Consider the following 18,744-nt stretch of genomic DNA (forward strand, 5'->3'; position numbering starts at 1 on the left):
TTCCCTTTCCCTAAGCTGAGCCTCAGAGTTACACTTATCTATAAGTTGTACCATAACATTATTAAGACCTAAATGATTGTCGCAATGAAAATGTTGATAGATAAGTTCATCCTTAACTTTCTCACTAACCGGTAAACTAGGGTGCTTATTTAACCTACTTTTATGATTATTAAAACGCTTCCTAAAACTATTGATAGTAGACCCTACGTATTGCTTGCTACACATAGAGCAAGTAATTAGATAAACAACAAAATCTGAGTTACAGTCCAAGTCAAAATTAATGACATATTTCTTATTAGTAACTGTACTGCGAAACTCCCGCCCTGTCTTAAGAAAGTTACACACCCTACACCTTTTACCGCCACACTTACCACAACCTCTAACCTGAGTACCATCCTCTTTAAGAGAGGAGTGCACCAACATATCCTTTAAACTCCTAGGTTTCCTATAAGCCACCATAGGTACCCTACCAATAGCACCCCTACATCTACTAGAAGATTCTAGAACTGGCTGTAAATTACGAAGAATACCAGGTAAATTAGGTAAAGCTGGATGAAAAGTGACTACAAAAGGTACACGATCATTCTTACCTTTACGCCTGTCTTTCAATGTGTCGTCCCTAGGAATACGTCTAACCCGGTCAACTTCCCTCCCCACAAACCTGCTGTCATAACCCCTATCAACCAAATAACCTTGTAACTCTAATACCCTCTTTTCGAAAGAAGAGTCTTCCAAACATATCCTACAAATACGTAGTGCCTGCCCAAAAGGCCGAATGCCTTTCTTACAAGCAGACGGATGACAGGACGTATGAAAAAGATATTGATGCTTATCAGTAGGCTTACTATACAGATCTGTAGATATTAACCCGTCCCTAAGAGTAAGTGAAACATCCAAAAAATTAACCTGACTAGTGGACCACTCAAACGTAAATTTTATAGTTCTATGTATCGAGTTCATGTGAGCCATAAACTCTCTCAGAGTGTCCTCACCTTCAGTCCAGATCATGAAAATGTCATCGATATACCTACGCCATAAATAAGGCTTAACTGGAGAAGAGTCTATGATATCCTTTTCAACTTTAGCCATAAAAAGATTAGCATATGATGGTGCCATTCTAGTACCTATAGCCGTACCTAATACCTGTAAATAATGCTTCTTATTAAATACTAAGTTATTATTCTCCAGGACAATGCGAGCTAAGTCCACAAGGTCCTCAGTAGGAATATAATTACCTGTTAACTTACCACGTTTGTCCAAAGCGGCTTTAAGAGCCTCCAACCCCTCATCATGGGGTATGTGGGGGTAAAGCCCAACCACATCTGCTGTGACTAAGATAGCCCCCTGAGGTAAAGTTCCCATTTCTCTCACTATATTAAGAAAATGTTTAGTATCCTTAATATGGGATGGTATAGATGGCACCAAATCCTTAATATGATAATCTACAAACTCAGATATCTTTTCAGTGCAAGTATTACACCCCGATATGACTGGCCTACCTGGGTTACCCTTCTTATGTATTTTAGGAAGGAGATAAAATCGACCTGCCCTAGGCTTACCATTGATGATAAGATAATCTAGAGTCTTATCATCTATAAATCCATCAGCAGACAACTTACGTACCCTTCTATTTACTAGCTCCGTAATATACTGCGTGAGATCCTTGGTTTCCTTATATACTTCCTTGTCACTGAGCTGTCTCAATGCCTCTTGAATATACTTATCCTTATCCATGACCACTACCCCAGACCCCTTATCCGCCTCTTTTATAACTATATCCTTAGCATACCTTAAATCCTTAAGAGCTCGGCGTTCATCCTGTGTCAAATTACTATAAATCTTACCTTGTTTGGTTGAAGATAAGATCTCTTCCTCCAAGGCTTTAGCGTACGCATCTATAGCAATTTCGCGACCTTTTTCTGGACACCAAGATGATTTTTTTCTAAAAGCTGGGGTTTCCGAAAAATCTGCATCTACGGCATCCGGATCATAAAAAAATTCCCTTAACCTTATACGCCTAACGAAATCATTAATATCCTTACGTAAAGCAAAAACATCCAACTCATTAGGAGTAGGACAAAATTTAAGACCCTTAGAAAGAAGAGCAACCTCCCCACGGCTAAGTTCCCGGCTAGATAAATTAACAACTACGTTAAGACCCATAGTAGACTCCCCCACTGTACTAGTAACCGTATTAGTATTAATAGTTTCTGGAATAGACCCAGATAATGTTCCAACAACACTGTCCACACCGCGAGCCTCGTGTTCCGCTCCTCCATCAATGAACTGATCAATGGACTGAAGGTGAGGACACTCTGAGAGAGTTTATGGCTCACATGAACTCGATACATAGAACTATAAAATTTACGTTTGAGTGGTCCACTAGTCAGGTTAATTTTTTGGATGTTTCACTTACTCTTAGGGACGGGTTAATATCTACAGATCTGTATAGTAAGCCTACTGATAAGCATCAATATCTTTTTCATACGTCCTGTCATCCGTCTGCTTGTAAGAAAGGCATTCGGCCTTTTGGGCAGGCACTACGTATTTGTAGGATATGTTTGGAAGACTCTTCTTTCGAAAAGAGGGTATTAGAGTTACAAGGTTATTTGGTTGATAGGGGTTATGACAGCAGGTTTGTGGGGAGGGAAGTTGACCGGGTTAGACGTATTCCTAGGGACGACACATTGAAAGACAGGCGTAAAGGTAAGAATGATCGTGTACCTTTTGTAGTCACTTTTCATCCAGCTTTACCTAATTTACCTGGTATTCTTCGTAATTTACAGCCAGTTCTAGAATCTTCTAGTAGATGTAGGGGTGCTATTGGTAGGGTACCTATGGTGGCTTATAGGAAACCTAGGAGTTTAAAGGATATGTTGGTGCACTCCTCTCTTAAAGAGGATGGTACTCAGGTTAGAGGTTGTGGTAAGTGTGGCGGTAAAAGGTGTAGGGTGTGTAACTTTCTTAAGACAGGGCGGGAGTTTCGCAGTACAGTTACTAATAAGAAATATGTCATTAATTTTGACTTGGACTGTAACTCAGATTTTGTTGTTTATCTAATTACTTGCTCTATGTGTAGCAAGCAATACGTAGGGTCTACTATCAATAGTTTTAGGAAGCGTTTTAATAATCATAAAAGTAGGTTAAATAAGCACCCTAGTTTACCGGTTAGTGAGAAAGTTAAGGATGAACTTATCTATCAACATTTTCATTGCGACAATCATTTAGGTCTTAATAATGTTATGGTACAACTTATAGATAAGTGTAACTCTGAGGCTCAGCTTAGGGAAAGGGAAGCCCAGTGGGCTTATCGGCTTAAGTCTATCTACCCGCGGGGTCTTAATAGTGATGACTTTTTTTGTAGTAGGAACCCACGTAGAGATGTGTAAATTCTTTTTATCCATAGCGCGCGCTATTCTAGAAAATGCGCGTTTTTGTCAGTTGTAATGTTTTTGCGTCTCGCGCCACTATTCTGATGTAAATAAGCTTGTAACGATTCACCTTCTTCAGTCTGCCCTGAAGAAGTCTTATTAAAAACGAAAATTTGGCAGAGTCGATTTCCAGTTTTTGGAGTATTAATTCATTGTTCTGGTACGAGATCGCGACAGTTTGGGCTTTTTGATTCTATTCGTGCTGTATAAAAGTATATACCACGAAAAACTATAGAAAGCTTGTTTTTTTACAACACAGACAACGAAAACAGTATTTTACAAAATCAAAACAGCAACTTGGTTGTTTACGTAGCTTACGCAGCGATTCGGTTTGATTAGAGAAAAAGGTTGATTCCATAAGACAAAACGATGTATCTGAGCTATAATCTGCTTGAGTAGCGTTTACCGACTTATAAAAACTGCAATATATTCATATTTGCTCACTGTAATTGTTTTTAATTCATGACAGGAAAAAAAGACTTCTTGTAGAAAGTAAACCTTCGCCACCTTTGGGTTGAGATAATATATTACTGGAAATGTAGGATTCTGTTTTAATGTCTTGCCATGAATAATCAGCAATGCATTCCTGAACATAAAACTATGAAAATAGCAGTTCTTTACAATACTGTATACATGAACTGTATACAGTATAACATTCAAGTGCCATTTACAATTAAAGAGACACTCCACATCCATTAAGACATTTTGTAGTACAAAACAATTAAAAGTTCCGCATTTCACTTTTGGTTGCATATTTTTTTAGCTCTCCTAACACAATTTTGTTATTTTGTTTTTTTTCCTTAAACAAATAAATATCAAGTGGAGCTAACAGTATATTACTGCGATGACAATCTGTGTTAAGATTATCTTAATACAAAAACCACACACCCCTTTCCCCCCCCCCCCCCATGGCCACAACACTACTCAACCTACAACACACCAAACCAACCACACCCTACAGCAGCCACTAGTCCTACAACCAGCGCTCCTTCCAACACCACACCCTACATACAGCCCAACCCACCTCCCACCACACACACATCTACCCCTCCAAACATAGCCTACTACATACACACCATAGCATTCCACGACTATATCAACCAACCCACAACACACCAACAAGCCACACCCTACACCAGACACTACCCCACAACCAATTCCCCCCCCCTACAAACACCTACATACAGCCCCCTCCCCCACCATACAAACATTTACCCCACAGCACAAAACCCAACTACAAATGACCACACCCTATGACCCACCCTACCTACCCACAAACCAACACCTCACGATCACTTAACATCATAACGATACATTATCACCCACATTTACACCATAACCTCACAAATTTTAAATCGACCTCCGCACCACTACCATTGTAACACACACAGACCCCTCACACTAAATTATAAGCCTTATCTACTCCACATCTCCCTCACCACCACTCTTACCTATACACCGTACCAATTTTTTCCCCACCAACACAGCCATTAGCCATCTCCATACCACACCATATTATTATTTTTTTTCTTTTTCACCTACCCACCACACACTATCACAACCTATTCTATAGTCCCACTTTATCTCTTCACCACCCTCCACCACCTACTAGTCTAACCTATCCACCTTTTCACCGTAATTACACTACTACCATCTCCACTCTACATTACCTTACTAGCCATCCTTCACCATCACCCTCCAACATCACCATACCATATGATTACACCCACCTAACCACCACACCACTTTAGGCCCCTACGTCTTGGTACGAATACCCGATCCAAACCAAAAAGAGCTCTTTGAAATGACCTACACACTTTTGTCTTATTTGTTTATTTTGTTATGTTTATTTTGCATATACATGCCGGTTGTTTTCTTTATGCCTTTGCCTTTTCCCCTTATCTCTTACCACCGATTATCGCTTCATCTGGGGTAAACTATCCTTCCTGTCATGTTAACGTTTCAGCGTCATCTCCACTCTCACCGCGCTCCCTTTGTCGCCTCCCGCGCCCCTACTTCATCTTCTTCTCGCCGTTTTACTAGCATCATTCTCCATTGTCCGCAATACTTCCTTTCACCGCTACAGTTTTTTATATTTTTTCTCGGCGTTTTCGCAACACTCATTCAATCTCTATTATTATTTAATTTCGCCTGGCAATCATACCACTTACACACTTCATTATATACATACCTCCACACATACCTCACCCTCTCCATTACCGCTCACCATTTCCTCTCTACAATCTAAACACTTTTCTTTGTCTCATCCTACATATTACTTTCCTACCCTACACACAACACACTTTCTCAAAAACACTACACAGTCTCGTCACAATACCCCTGCTCATCATTCTGTTCACACTCGCATTATCCCCCTTCATCAGATTTCACTAATGCCGCCATCACCTCTTCACATCCGCTACACAACACTCGCCACAAGTTACCGATTTTACTGTTTTAATCTCCACATAATACCACATTTACTAACTACCTTCTCCACTCAACAAAAAAAAATTCGCTACACAACCACCTCTCCACCTACTTATCTCAACCTATCACCATCTTCATCTTCTATCACCGCCTCCGTATATACTACAATACCACACTCACTCACTCTCTCATAACGATATACTATCACCGACATTTACACCATAACCTCACAAATTTTAAATCGACCTCCGCACCACTACCATTTTAACACACACAGACCCATCACGCTAAATCATAAGCCTTATCTACTCCACATCCCCCTCACCACCACTCTTACCTATACACCGTACCAATTTTTTCCCCACCAACACAGCCATTAGCCATCTCTCTACCACACCATATTATTATTATTATTATTTCTCTTTTTCACCTACCCACCACACTACCACAACCTATTCTATAGTCCCACTTTATCTTTTCACCACCCTCCACCACCTACTAGTCGAACCTATCCACCTTTTCACCGTAATTACATTACTACCATCTCCACTCTACATTACCTTATTAGCCATCCTTCACCATCACCCTCCAACATCACCACATCATACGATCACACCCACCTCACTACCACACCACTTTAGGCCCCTACGTCTTGGTACGAATACCCGATCCAAACCAAAAAGTTATGTACCATACGGGGAAAGTGCTGTATCACAATCTGTGATCCCAAGACGTACCTCCTCCCACACCTCACCTCCTTTTCACTTTTCCTCTGATAACAACATACAAACCCCTCCCTCCCACATTGCTTACACTCATCATTATAATCTCTCCACAGCCTCCACCTGCCGTCGCTATGGCACAACAGTACCTACTGTACGCCCACACGTGTTAACCACCACTGCCACAACCCAATCCACCCACACTCTACTCTAACACCTCAACACCCCTTATCATACAGACCCCTCCTACATTGAAGATGATATTTTACTCCAACATGCCTCACCCCCTCACACAACATCTCCTAACCATAATTCTCTTGACGACCTCTCCCCTACGCAACTTGATGCCCTACTATCTCCCCCCCCCCACCCAGCCCTAGCCACCAACCTCATAATACACTACAGTTCCCCCCGAGCTCCCCGATCCCCTCCACCACACCTGCCATCTACTCCCACACTTAGCCACACTAACACACCTCACTCCCCACTACCCACACCCCCACCGCACCACACCCCCTCACACTACACCTCACCGCCCAGTCCTCCTCCCCACACCCACTACTAAACGCGCCCTACTACCCACACCCTCCCATACCCACCTCATACCACTAGCACACTCCACCCCTTTACCCCACACCCCTAACCCCACCTACACACCTCAACTCCACCCCAACATGCCACTACCACCACCCCTAGGCATACAGACCCCACACCATCCCACTCCCCCAACACTACACGCCCAAAACACACACAACCACCCCACCTTCCCTCCTACACATAGTACAAACACATAAATACCCACATCCCTCTCAAATTCAATCTTACTCTATTCTTACCACACAACATACCTACCCACTACTAACACCCAGCTCTATACATGTTACAACCCCCTTTCTCTCCCCCCCTCATACCTAGCTAACCACCCAAGTACCCCCCTACTCACACCACCCGCACTCAACCACCCACAACAAGCACCCCCTCATCCCTCACCCCACAAACAGCCCCATACCCACTTTACCCAAACCACGCCATCATACAACCCACCACGATTATTCCAAGCCCCAACACAACATCAACACCCACCTAAGCCACACACACCTAAACTTCCTCCCACCCCCCCTCGCACTTTCCTACACTCTCACCTAAAACATACACACCTAACACACCCTACACAAGCCAGACCCCTGCCAACACCAAAACCACACACCCCTATCCCCCCCCCATTGCCACAACACTACCCACCCTACAACACACCAAACCAACCACACCCAACAGCAGCCACTAGTCCTACAACCAGCGCTCCCTACAACCAGCGCTCCCTCCAACACCACACCCTACATAAAGCCCAACCCCCCTCCCACCACACACACATCTACCCCTCCACACATAGCCTACTACATACACACCATAGCATTCAACGACTATATCAACCAACCCACAACACACCAACCAGCCACACCCTACACCAGACACTACCACACAACCAATTTCCCCCCTACAAACACCTACATACAGCCCCCTCCCCCACCATACAAACATTTACCCCACAGCACAAAACCCAACTACAAACGACCACACCCTATGACCCACCCTACCTACCCACAAACCAACACCTCACGATCACCTAACATCATAACGATACATTATCACCCACATTTACACCACAACCTCACAAATTTTAAATCGACCTCTGCACCACTACCATTTTAAAACACACAGACCCCTCACACTAAATTATAAGCCTTATCTACTCCACATCTCCCTCACCACCACTCTTACCTATACACCGTACCAATTTTTTCCCCACCAACACAGCCATTAGCCATCTCCATACCACACCATATTATTTTTTTTCTTTTTCACCTACCCACCACACAGTACCACAACCTATTCTATAGTCCCACTTTATCTTTTCACCACCCTCCACCACCTACTAGTCTAACCTATCCACCTTTTCACCGTAATTACATTACTACCATCTCCACTCTACATTACCTTATTAGCCATCCTTCACCATCACCCTCCAACATCACCACATCATACGATCACACCCACCTCACTACCACACCACTTTAGGCCCCTACGTCTTGGTACGAATACCCGATCCAAACCAAAAAGTTATGTACCATACGGGGAAAGTGCTGTATCACAATCTGTGATCCCAAGACGTACCTCCTCCCACACCTCACCTCCTTTCCACTTTTCCTCTGATAACAACATACAACCCCCCTCCCTCCCACATTGCTTACACTCATCATTATAATCTCTCCACAGCCTCCACCTGCCGTCGCTATGGCACAACAGTACCTACTGTACGCCCACACGTGTTAACCACCACTGCCACAACCCAATCCACCCACACTCTACTCTAACACCTCAACACCCCTTATCATACAGACCCCTCCTACATTGAAGATGATATTTTACTCCAACACCGCAATTACATTACTACCATCTCCACTCTACACTACCTTACTAGCCATCCTTCACCATCACCCTCCAACATCACCATACCATATGATCACACCCACCTCACTACCACACCACTTTAGGCCCCTAGGTCTTGGTACGAATACCCGATCCAAACCAAATATGATTATCATAAGAGCAGCGGTCTGAGTTCGTCGAGATTTCTCGGAAAAATGAAGTTTGGGTGCCCTAGCTCAAAATTAAACTGGTAATAGGTATGGGTGACCATGGTATCCTGTGAAAGTTTGAAGCAATTTGGATAAATATTTTTGGCGATAGAAGCCGAAAAGTAATTTTTCGTCTCCCGCACCCGGATTTGAGACAATTTCGTGGTTGTTAGAAAAAGACTAAAAACCGGTTCTCAACGCGTGATAAAACAACTGCAGCTTATATAAACCTAAAGAATAGATAACAAGGAACTCCCAGGCTGAAAGATAAGCTGTTCTGTCAGCACCTTATTATTTTACGCGATTTTATTTTATTTTATGTTTTTAGATGACTTTGAAAAGCCTTGAAATAATTGTGTTATATCGCCGATGAGATGTGGATTTGGCAAAAATGTTTGCATTCATCGAAAAGAGCTTCATTTCTACTTTTGATTTGTTAAATAAATTTTAGGGGCAAATAAAATCCGACTTTTTTACAAGCCGAAATATGACCCCCACTTGACCCTAATTATAAACAAATGCCGACACTCACTTTTTAATGCCTCGCTACCAAAAACTTATAAATAACAATTAAAACTCCCCCCCAAAAAAGGATGCAATATAATTCTTGAAAATACTGGTATTTAATCAAATATTCTTGTCTCTCTGATGTTTATATGCTTTTCAAGATTATATTTTCATAACATTTTAAAGTACAATCCGCATGCATGATAATTATTATCGGCACTAAAAACTTCCGGTTCTTTATTCTTCCGCTTCATGAGCATCTCCAAACTTTTTCCCACGAAAGTTATTCTTAAATCGTCCTATATTTATTTCTATCCATCCCTCGTTCTATAAGCATTATAATATTTTCTTTCGTTCCCTACTTTCGTGGACTAGAAACGCGTACCATCTACTGATGTCGTGTTGTTATGCAAATTCGAAGAGTTAATTTATTCAACAAGTGTCATACAAAGAAATCAAGAAAAAATAACAGTTGAAGCTTTTCTACTATTGTTTATGATATAACCAACCAATTTCCATCCCCCAGGTAAATTGAGTTACAAAAAGAAAGTGAGAAAAAATAACAGTTGATGCTTTTTACTATTGTTTTCAATACTACCAAAAAAATCCCATTCTTGTCAGGGAGCATATGTCCAAAAAAGCTCCCTAGGTAAATTTTGAGGTTACTTTTCTGTTTTCCTTTTTTCGCGCGTTAACTTAGGGCCTAACCGCACTAGGAGGACAAGGTTTGTCTGGCCGGGATAAACAGCCGTCCAAATTGTGTCCTGGCCAATCGATTGGCTTGTTAACCAGTAAAAAAATCGCTTTCACTATTCACTTTACCGGCATACTACAAGCAAGACAACGCAGGATTCTATCATTGCGTGTAAGGTACAGTAAACGCTTATTGCAAGCAGGTAATTACTCGCTATAAGCGCTTCTTTACTAGTCTCAGGCAGGAGATCATAGGACCAGAGGACTGAGGAGGGGGGAAGGTGTGGCTTGCTCAACCAAAGGTACCATTTGAAAAAGAATAATATTTGAAAAGCCTTCAATAAGGGGGGGGGGGGGCGTTTACCCGGTGTATTATAGCCACCATCTCGTATTTGAGCAAAAATGAAAAACGAGGGGAGTGGGAGGGGAAGAGGAGAGAGAGCCTTCAAGCCGCATCCTGACCAATCGATTTCAACGTTTCCGGGCTCGTTCAGTGACGGTGAATTCGATGACATCAAGCGTGCTGTCGAGCACAGGGCGAACGCCGCTGAGCCAGAACCCGCAGTCAGCAACGAGGAAGAGCCTACCACAAAGCTATTCAGCTGTCCAGTGCGTGAAAGGCTATACACGCTTGGCTTGGTTAGACCGGCACACACTATACGGCAAATGCGAGTTTGCCAAAGAAGGGGAATGCATACCTTTGCCCCGGGGGGGGGGGGGGGGGGGGGGGGGACTCTCTAAAAATGTAGACGGATGTAACCGTCATATCTTTTAGGGTATAAAATTTCTACCAAATGCCATCTCTTAGGGGGTGTTGGAGGATTTTTCAGATTTTGCTATCTCTTAGGGTGTCAAATTCGACCAACTGCTATTCCTAAGTGTGTGTTAAACGTTTTTTTTTTCCATTCTGTTATCTCTTAGGGTATAAAGTTCGATTAATTGCTATTCCTAAGGGGGTGTTAAACGGGTTTTTTTTCCGATTCTGATATCCCTTAGCGGCAAAAATTCCTTCGACCTCACCCAATTTTTCCATCTCTTAGAGGAAATAATTTCTGTTGATTACGCCTAAAGTGCCAACCCTAACGGGTTACAATCAATTTTGCCGACGATCACCCCCGTCTGTTATTATCGGAGTCCCCCTTCCCGGCAAGCTTGGCTACCACCAAAAAGTAGTCGGGGGGAGGAGGGGGCGTACCATTAATTGGGAATGAAGTGATAGAATCAACAAGCTGCATCTCTATACAGGGGAACGCCGAATAAATCAGCGAGTTCCTATTACCGGGCCATGTACAGGTGTATTTTTTTCCGAAAATAACACAGGATGCGGAGGCTGCAGAGGCTGCTGAGGAGGCAGCCGCCTACTTCCGTACGAGAGCTGCCATCCTAGATGAATGCAAACTAAATCACCCAATAGAAGCGAACGGCATCGACTTGTGCCACTTGTACTCCAGGTCCAGGCTCACCTTTCTTTCAGTGGCCACCCTTCCCACTATCTGCAAAGAGCTGGAGCTTCAAGTGCCCGGAGCAGCCCGACGCAAAGCTTCTTTTGTAGCCACGGGCGCTCATGGATGATATTCAAAGATGTAGTTGCGCAAAAAAAATCCACGATTTCTTGGGTCCCGATTATATTTTTTTCATGGTTACATGAAATAGATTTCTGAGTCGGTAATCCTGTGTTCTGTTGTGAAGACCAGAGTAAGTTTTTACACTTCAATACTCTCTTTAACTAAAAAGGAGAACAGCTTACGGTGAGAGGCCTCAATATCGCAAATGTCTCAGCGTTCTTGTATAATTTGTATTTTTATTTGATCAAATTTGTAGTTGAACAAAGGCTTTGAAAATAAGCGAATTTTGACAATTTGATCAACTTTTTGTTAAAACTGTACAAAATTCTGCCAGTATCGCTTGTTAATTAAATAAAAACTCTCATTTTCTTCTTTTGGACGTTTTTCTTTTTAATAAGTAATTATGAGAAAAGTCTTATTGCAGTCATGGTGAGGTATTTTATGCTTGTCGCTTTGTTTGTCACCTTTTAATTACGTATGCATGGCAGCAAACAAAATAGTATCGCGCAAGCCGAAAAATCGCAATTTAATGCAATAAATGCTATGAAATTATAACCATTAAATTTTAGTATTGCCGACAGTATATTTCTTTTGATTTGAGCGCTCTTTCTTGTTTTTTCTGGAGATTTGAAGGCGTTGTTTGAATGCGGAAAACCCGATTATAATTAGGGTCAAGTGGGGGTCATATTTCGGCTTGTAAAAAAGTCGGATTTTATTTGCCCCTAAATTTTATTTCACATATCAAAAGTAGAAATGAAGCTCTTTTCGATGAATGCAAACATTTTTGCCAAATCCACATCTCATCGGCGATATAACACAATTATTTCAAGGCTTTTCAAAGTCATCTAAAAACATAAAATAAAATAAAATCGCGTAAAATAATAAGGTGCTGACAGAACAGCTTATCTTTCAGCCTGGGAATTCCTTATTATCTATTTTTTAGGTTTTTATAAGCTGCAAATGTTTTATCACGCGTTGCGAACCGGTTTTTAGTCTTTTTCTACCAACCACGAAATTGTCTCAAATCCGGGTGCGGGAGACGAAAAATTACTTTTCGGCTTCTACCGCCAAAAATATTTATCCAAATTGCTTCAAACTTTCACAGTATACTGAGGTCACCCATACCTATTACCAGTTTAATTTTGAGCTAGGTCACCCAAACATCATTTTTCCGAGAAATCTCGACGAACTCAGACCGCTGGTCTTAATATCTGTATTTACATGATACAAATTGACACCAAACGAGGCCAGACATAGCACCTTCAAATTTTTAAATCTTAAATGTAATAAGCAAAAACTTTTCATATACTGTACTGTAATATTCGATGAGTTTTTCTCAAATGCCCCAAGGTAGGGTAATGTTCTTAAATATCACAGTGCGATCTATCTTTAGAACAGTTTTCGAAGTCACAATGAAGCATAACTCCTACATTTTCCAAATGAACTGAACTCAATCGGGACACAGCGTTATGTCAAGGGTTTCATGGAACCCAAACCTCTATCTTGTCGACAAAACTACAGATTCGCTGCAAGCGGCCATCGAATGCATTGTTCTCTCATGTTTTCCATGAATATAGCATAACCTTTTTATAAAGACATTTTCCGCTTTGAAATTTAACGCAACATTGACTCAATGAACTATGTTAACACATGAGCAGTAATCATTTCAGTAGCTATTTTCATGACCACCACTTCGACCCAACTAGCTTACTGCGTATGTACAGGCATGCAGCTCGGGGTGGGCACACGGGTTGTGCCCCTCACACTCAACCAAACATATACTTCAGGGGCTGATCTAGCTTTTCGCTAAAGGGGGGGGGGGGTTGGTTCAGTGGGTAAGGGGGGAGTGGGTGTTATATTTGTTACATATGGCTTACTGGCAGCCCAAAGGGGAGGGGGTTAACCCCACCCCCCCTAGATCCGCTACTGTACTTACTTTCCATAATATCTACGACTGCACATCCCCTCCACAGCTAATCAGATTGTCTGTTATGGTTTTCAGACTTCACATTTCCCTTTCTAGACATACAATGCCTTCAATTAAATAATGTCTTTTGTTTAAGAATAATACTACAAGCAATTTGTTTTTGTTCCTTTTCTCTTAAAAAACAGAGAAAAAAATGAAACAAGGGGTTAGTGATCAGCCAAGACAGTGGCTGCAAAGAAAAGTGGGTCTTGCATAAATCAGGCTTATGGAAAATATGCTAACTGCCCCACACAAATCTTTATGGCTTTTAAAACATACAACATACCAAATAGATCTTGAAGTGAGAGATGTTGGTTTTAATGCCCTCGGGCAATATCGTAGGATTTCCAGCCCGCTCCACAGCCAATCAGAGCGCGCGTACTATGGTAGCCATACAATAAAAAGCATAATCTTTTTCTTGGCAAAGTGCCAATTCCCCTTTTTTGTTTGTACGGCACAGATTGCTTGTTATTACAAATGTGGGTTTATTACATTTGTGGGCAACTTCTTATTACAATTGTGGGTTTCTAACATTTCTGGGTGTTTATTACATTTGTGGGCTATGCACTTATACGTTTATATAATTTTCTGGTGATCCTGGAAGGATGTGATGTACGTAGAGCATCTCACAACCAGAATATAATTTATAAACTAGTCAATACTGTTTTTTTTAGTTATTCTTTTTGCTCTGGGAAAGGGCCATATTTTTTTTTTCCTGTGGATGTCCGCGCAACAGCAAATAACGACTGGGTGCGGGTCTTTGACCACTTCAAGAAGGGCTTTACGAAGGTAATTTCTTTCTTCTGTCACTGAATCTAATTTATCGTTCAACTTCTCGACCGTAGATTGTAGTTTTGCGTTCTCAGCACGCAGATAATTTAGTTCTGAGTTCGCAGATAATTTAGAGTCAAGTAAGGGAGAGTAATTTTCTTGTCGGAACAATTCCTTCTTGGCAAACGGTGATGGGGCGAGTTTAGATTGCTTAAAATTTGCATAAAGAGGTTTATGATCAAACAACCTGTTACCCGCATCCACAATTTCTATATTGCTGACATCTTTAACTGGACCGCTATACATAAAATAGTCCACCATGTCATCCTCTTTTTTTTCCTTGGAGGCTGCTACATACAGGTTGTACTTGATCTGGTTGGTTGTGTTTCTTCTTTGAACTACTCTTTTAGCTTTCTCATACATTAAGGTTGAAGTCACCTCCAACAAGAACAGGGCATCCTTCATTAAAGCTAACTCCATCTAGCAGTGTTAATAATTTACAAAGATTCTCCTCCTTTTTATCGTTTAGTCCTTTTTCAGTATTGGCTCCGTGATAGGATGCAACCAAAAGGTCTAATGAACCGTCTTTTTTGCAGCGTCCTACGTACAACCGTCCGGCGAATGATTTATTATCATAGTTGTTGTATTCCTTGACTTCAAGTTCATTTTTATACAAAATGGTTGTATAATTGTAGTTGTTTTGGACCCCTGACAAAATCTGATACCCTGTTGGTGGTATTTCCTCCCTGAACTTGGCAGGACTTGGAAACTCTTGCAAAAACACAAGATCGGTTTTTTTTTCATCTATCACACCTCGCACATACTCTCTTCGCTGTTGAGAGCCGCCTTTTATTATTATTTTTTGTCCAGCATTCATACTCATTACCTGGAAGATAGCCTTATCGGCTCCCGACGTACTGGCCATGTCTCCCGACTTACTGGCCATGTCTCCCGACGGACTGGCCATGTCTCCCGACGGACTGGCCATGTCTCCCGACGGACTGGCCATGTCTCCCGACGGACTGGCCATGTCTCCCGACGGACTGGCCATGTCTCCCGACGGACTGGCCATGTCTCCCGACGGACTGGCCATGTCTCCCGACGGACTGGCCATGTCTCCCGACGGACTGGCCATGCCTCCCGACGTACTGGCCATGTCTCCCGACGTACTGGTGAAAAAGCAGGGAAATCTGGTAGGATGGGGTGACTTGATTCGTTATGATCTAAAAAAGATAGATAATTAGTATATAATCATACGACTACGCTATTGTAATAACACGTTATCATTAAAAATAATAAGATGGAATTTTAACGATGAGCAAATCAAGCGCGGCTGATGATGGTCCGCAGGTATAATATTTATGCACTATATATGCATAGTATTTTAATGTGACCGGCGCTAGGCACAACGCAGGCACAAAAGGATAGCAACATGTTGATCGGAAAAGAATTTATTGATACTGATACTTTACAGACTGTTAGAAACGGGAACGAGAAACATATCGCCTAGAAGACATAAGACTAGGAATATCTGTTAGATAGGGAAGTGCTCGGAGGGAACCTATTATTTATGGGAAATTGGGAAGTCTTTTCCCTGCTAGCAGAGGCCTTTTTTTCTCTGTATTTCGCTGGGCTGGAGTTCGCGAGGAAAAGATACCTCTGCCATGGGTCGCAAGTTCGTTTGATCAAACTGCCGTCCACGATCGTGGACGAGATCCAGAGCGCATGCTCCGTTCATTAATTACTGGCCACTATTTGAGCCCACAATGACTAGCGCATGCATAAAACGTATATCCGCTGCGGGATAATAAGCCCGCATTCGAAACGGCGTCCTCCGTAGAAATATCACGCGACGAAATGAATGAATTATCAATAAACGTGATAAATATAACAGAATTCGTTTTCTGTATTTAACATAACAGGAGTCAAACTTAGTTCATTTTTATTAACAGTACTTACCCTTTCTTACGAGATAAATTCCTAAAAACGCTCAAACTTGCAAAAGGCAAAAACTGACACTTAATTTCAAAGATCTGTTGAGAAAAATGAACTACCCTTAGTTAACCCTTTCACGCCCAAGTTTTTCGCACACAAAATGACACCAGGTCTTCAGGTTTTATAGGTTTTTTCTTTTTCCTTAGAATTTCATGGGCTGACATAGAAAGAACAAATATTGCCCACATAATTATTGATCGGAATAAAGTACTGGTTTTCCAAATATTGTATTGCAACAATTTTTATAAGCAGGCAAAGACAAACTTTTTTGAATTTAGCGCAATTTAGCCGCGTGCTCGTCATTTGTTAGTTCCAGTTTATGCATGTTTTCAGATAAACTACATCAAATTAACTTCAAAGATTCAGAGTTAACTCTTTAGGGAAGAATATCCAAGTATTATACATAGCTATTTTTCAGGTTTAAGCGAGCTGGTTGTGATAGTCATGTCAGCACCGTTTCTACACAATACAGCATCAACATGGCGGCAATAAAAGCACGGCTTGCATCGTCATTTCATTTCTAAATTTTAGCGGCTTTATTTCATGGATTGAACAAAACTCAACTGTCCATTTTTGCTCATGATTGTCTGATTGATTGACAATTGGCCATAATCTGTGAATAAATCAAGTATAGCACAACAACACGAGAATTTGAGAACATCATCGAGCGGAACGAGTGGTGACTATTGAACAAATTCAAGATGGTATTGGGAAGAATTTTCTGCATTGTTGTTCAGATGCGGCCAAAAAAGCTTGCAAGAAAGTATTATTTGCTGCTATTGGTTTTGCAATATCCAACTGGACGAGAAACAAGTCTTTTTCACTCAAATATTTGCGAATTGTTGGCAATAGTCCGATGCCATGAGTACTTACAAAAATACCGAGATGGTGGCTGAATTTATTCACCGCTAGTTCCTGCATCGTTTGCTGTTGCTCTCAAACCACTCAGAATCTTTCTCTTCGTTTCCTTTTTGCCATTTAGAAGCGCCTCAAACAAGTTTGTTCGATTGACAAGAAATTAAATCAATTCAGAATGATAAAAATATAAAAAAAACAAAGTTCAAAGTCATTATTTGGATGATTCTTCGGTCCGATGAATGGAGTAGCTTCTTGTTCCTCAATGGCAGTACCAGTTCTGTACCAAAGTTGGTCTTTGGGTCGCAAAATACCGACATTTTTCTGCTAGAAATTAGCCCACGGCCATCGTTGTTTACCGATTGTGAATCTCTCTCTCCCAGGCCGTAAAACTCTTTTAAATCGCTATCAAAATCACCCAAAATATCATGAGTCAAGTCCATGATCTAAAGGCAAGGTCCGTGGTCGTGGATGGATTCCGAACGCGCGAAAAAGTTTTAACTTTGGATAAAAATTTTATGACGAACGATTCGTTGTGCTGACTTGAGCTGTAAGAGAGAAACGTGCAGGATTTCATGCTCCATCGATTCCATGTGTTTAAAAGTTAAAAGTTAAAAGTTTCCATATAAGGCAGTCATTTTGTCTTTTTGTCCAATGACAAAGAGGCATACAGCAAAATACGGAAAATTCCCTATCTAGGCAGGAAAGGGTTAATAAATTCGAAATATTGTACTAAATCAATTGTTTATAACATCTCTTACTTATTTTACTCTAATAAACAATGAAGCAAAGTTTTATTTTCAAGTCTGTAGAATTTCAAGCACGATTTACCTAATACATTGCTTTCGACCATTTCCAATGATCGATGATCGCAATGTTTCAATCATTTTCCATCGGCTCACCTATAGATCATTGAGACCTGAACTTGGGATTATTCTGTAGTTTAACGGTTATTATATACAAACCTAAACAACTATATCACTATCCATTGAATTGTATTTGGTTCTTTCTAACAACTAAATACTGAGCGCATGGAAGCTGAAATTGTGACACCGCTGGCAACCAAATTCTCAACTTACCACGGCAAAAAATCCCTATTGGAAAATCGATGTAAACAATTCTAACAACACGATGTGAAAGCTAAATCTCAATTTACAATCGCAATCAAGAAAA

The 18,744-nt window shown here is 41.3% G+C and overlaps 1 protein-coding gene across 11 annotated transcripts in view; it reads right to left on the minus strand.

The window, feature by feature from the left end:
- Positions 1 to 13,976: 13,976 nt before the first annotated feature.
- Positions 13,977 to 18,744, minus strand: part of LOC116610316 — a 34,697-nt gene continuing 29,929 nt past the window's right edge. For 5 of the 11 annotated variants that reach the window (XM_048731691.1, XM_048731693.1, XM_048731690.1 and 2 more), the window contains one exon: positions 14,419 to 15,575. In XM_048731691.1, coding sequence (XP_048587648.1) covers positions 15,137 to 15,575 — 439 coding nt within the window. In that variant the 3' untranslated portion in view covers positions 14,419 to 15,136. Of the gene's footprint in view, positions 14,004 to 14,418; positions 15,945 to 18,650; positions 18,672 to 18,744 lie in introns of those variants that run through there. The other 6 variants (XM_048731686.1, XM_032371130.2, XM_048731687.1 and 3 more) reach the window with 4 other exon arrangements.

This window comes from Nematostella vectensis, chromosome 8 (assembly GCF_932526225.1).
Source record: "Nematostella vectensis chromosome 8, jaNemVect1.1, whole genome shotgun sequence".
Taxonomy (NCBI): domain Eukaryota; kingdom Metazoa; phylum Cnidaria; class Anthozoa; order Actiniaria; family Edwardsiidae; genus Nematostella; species Nematostella vectensis.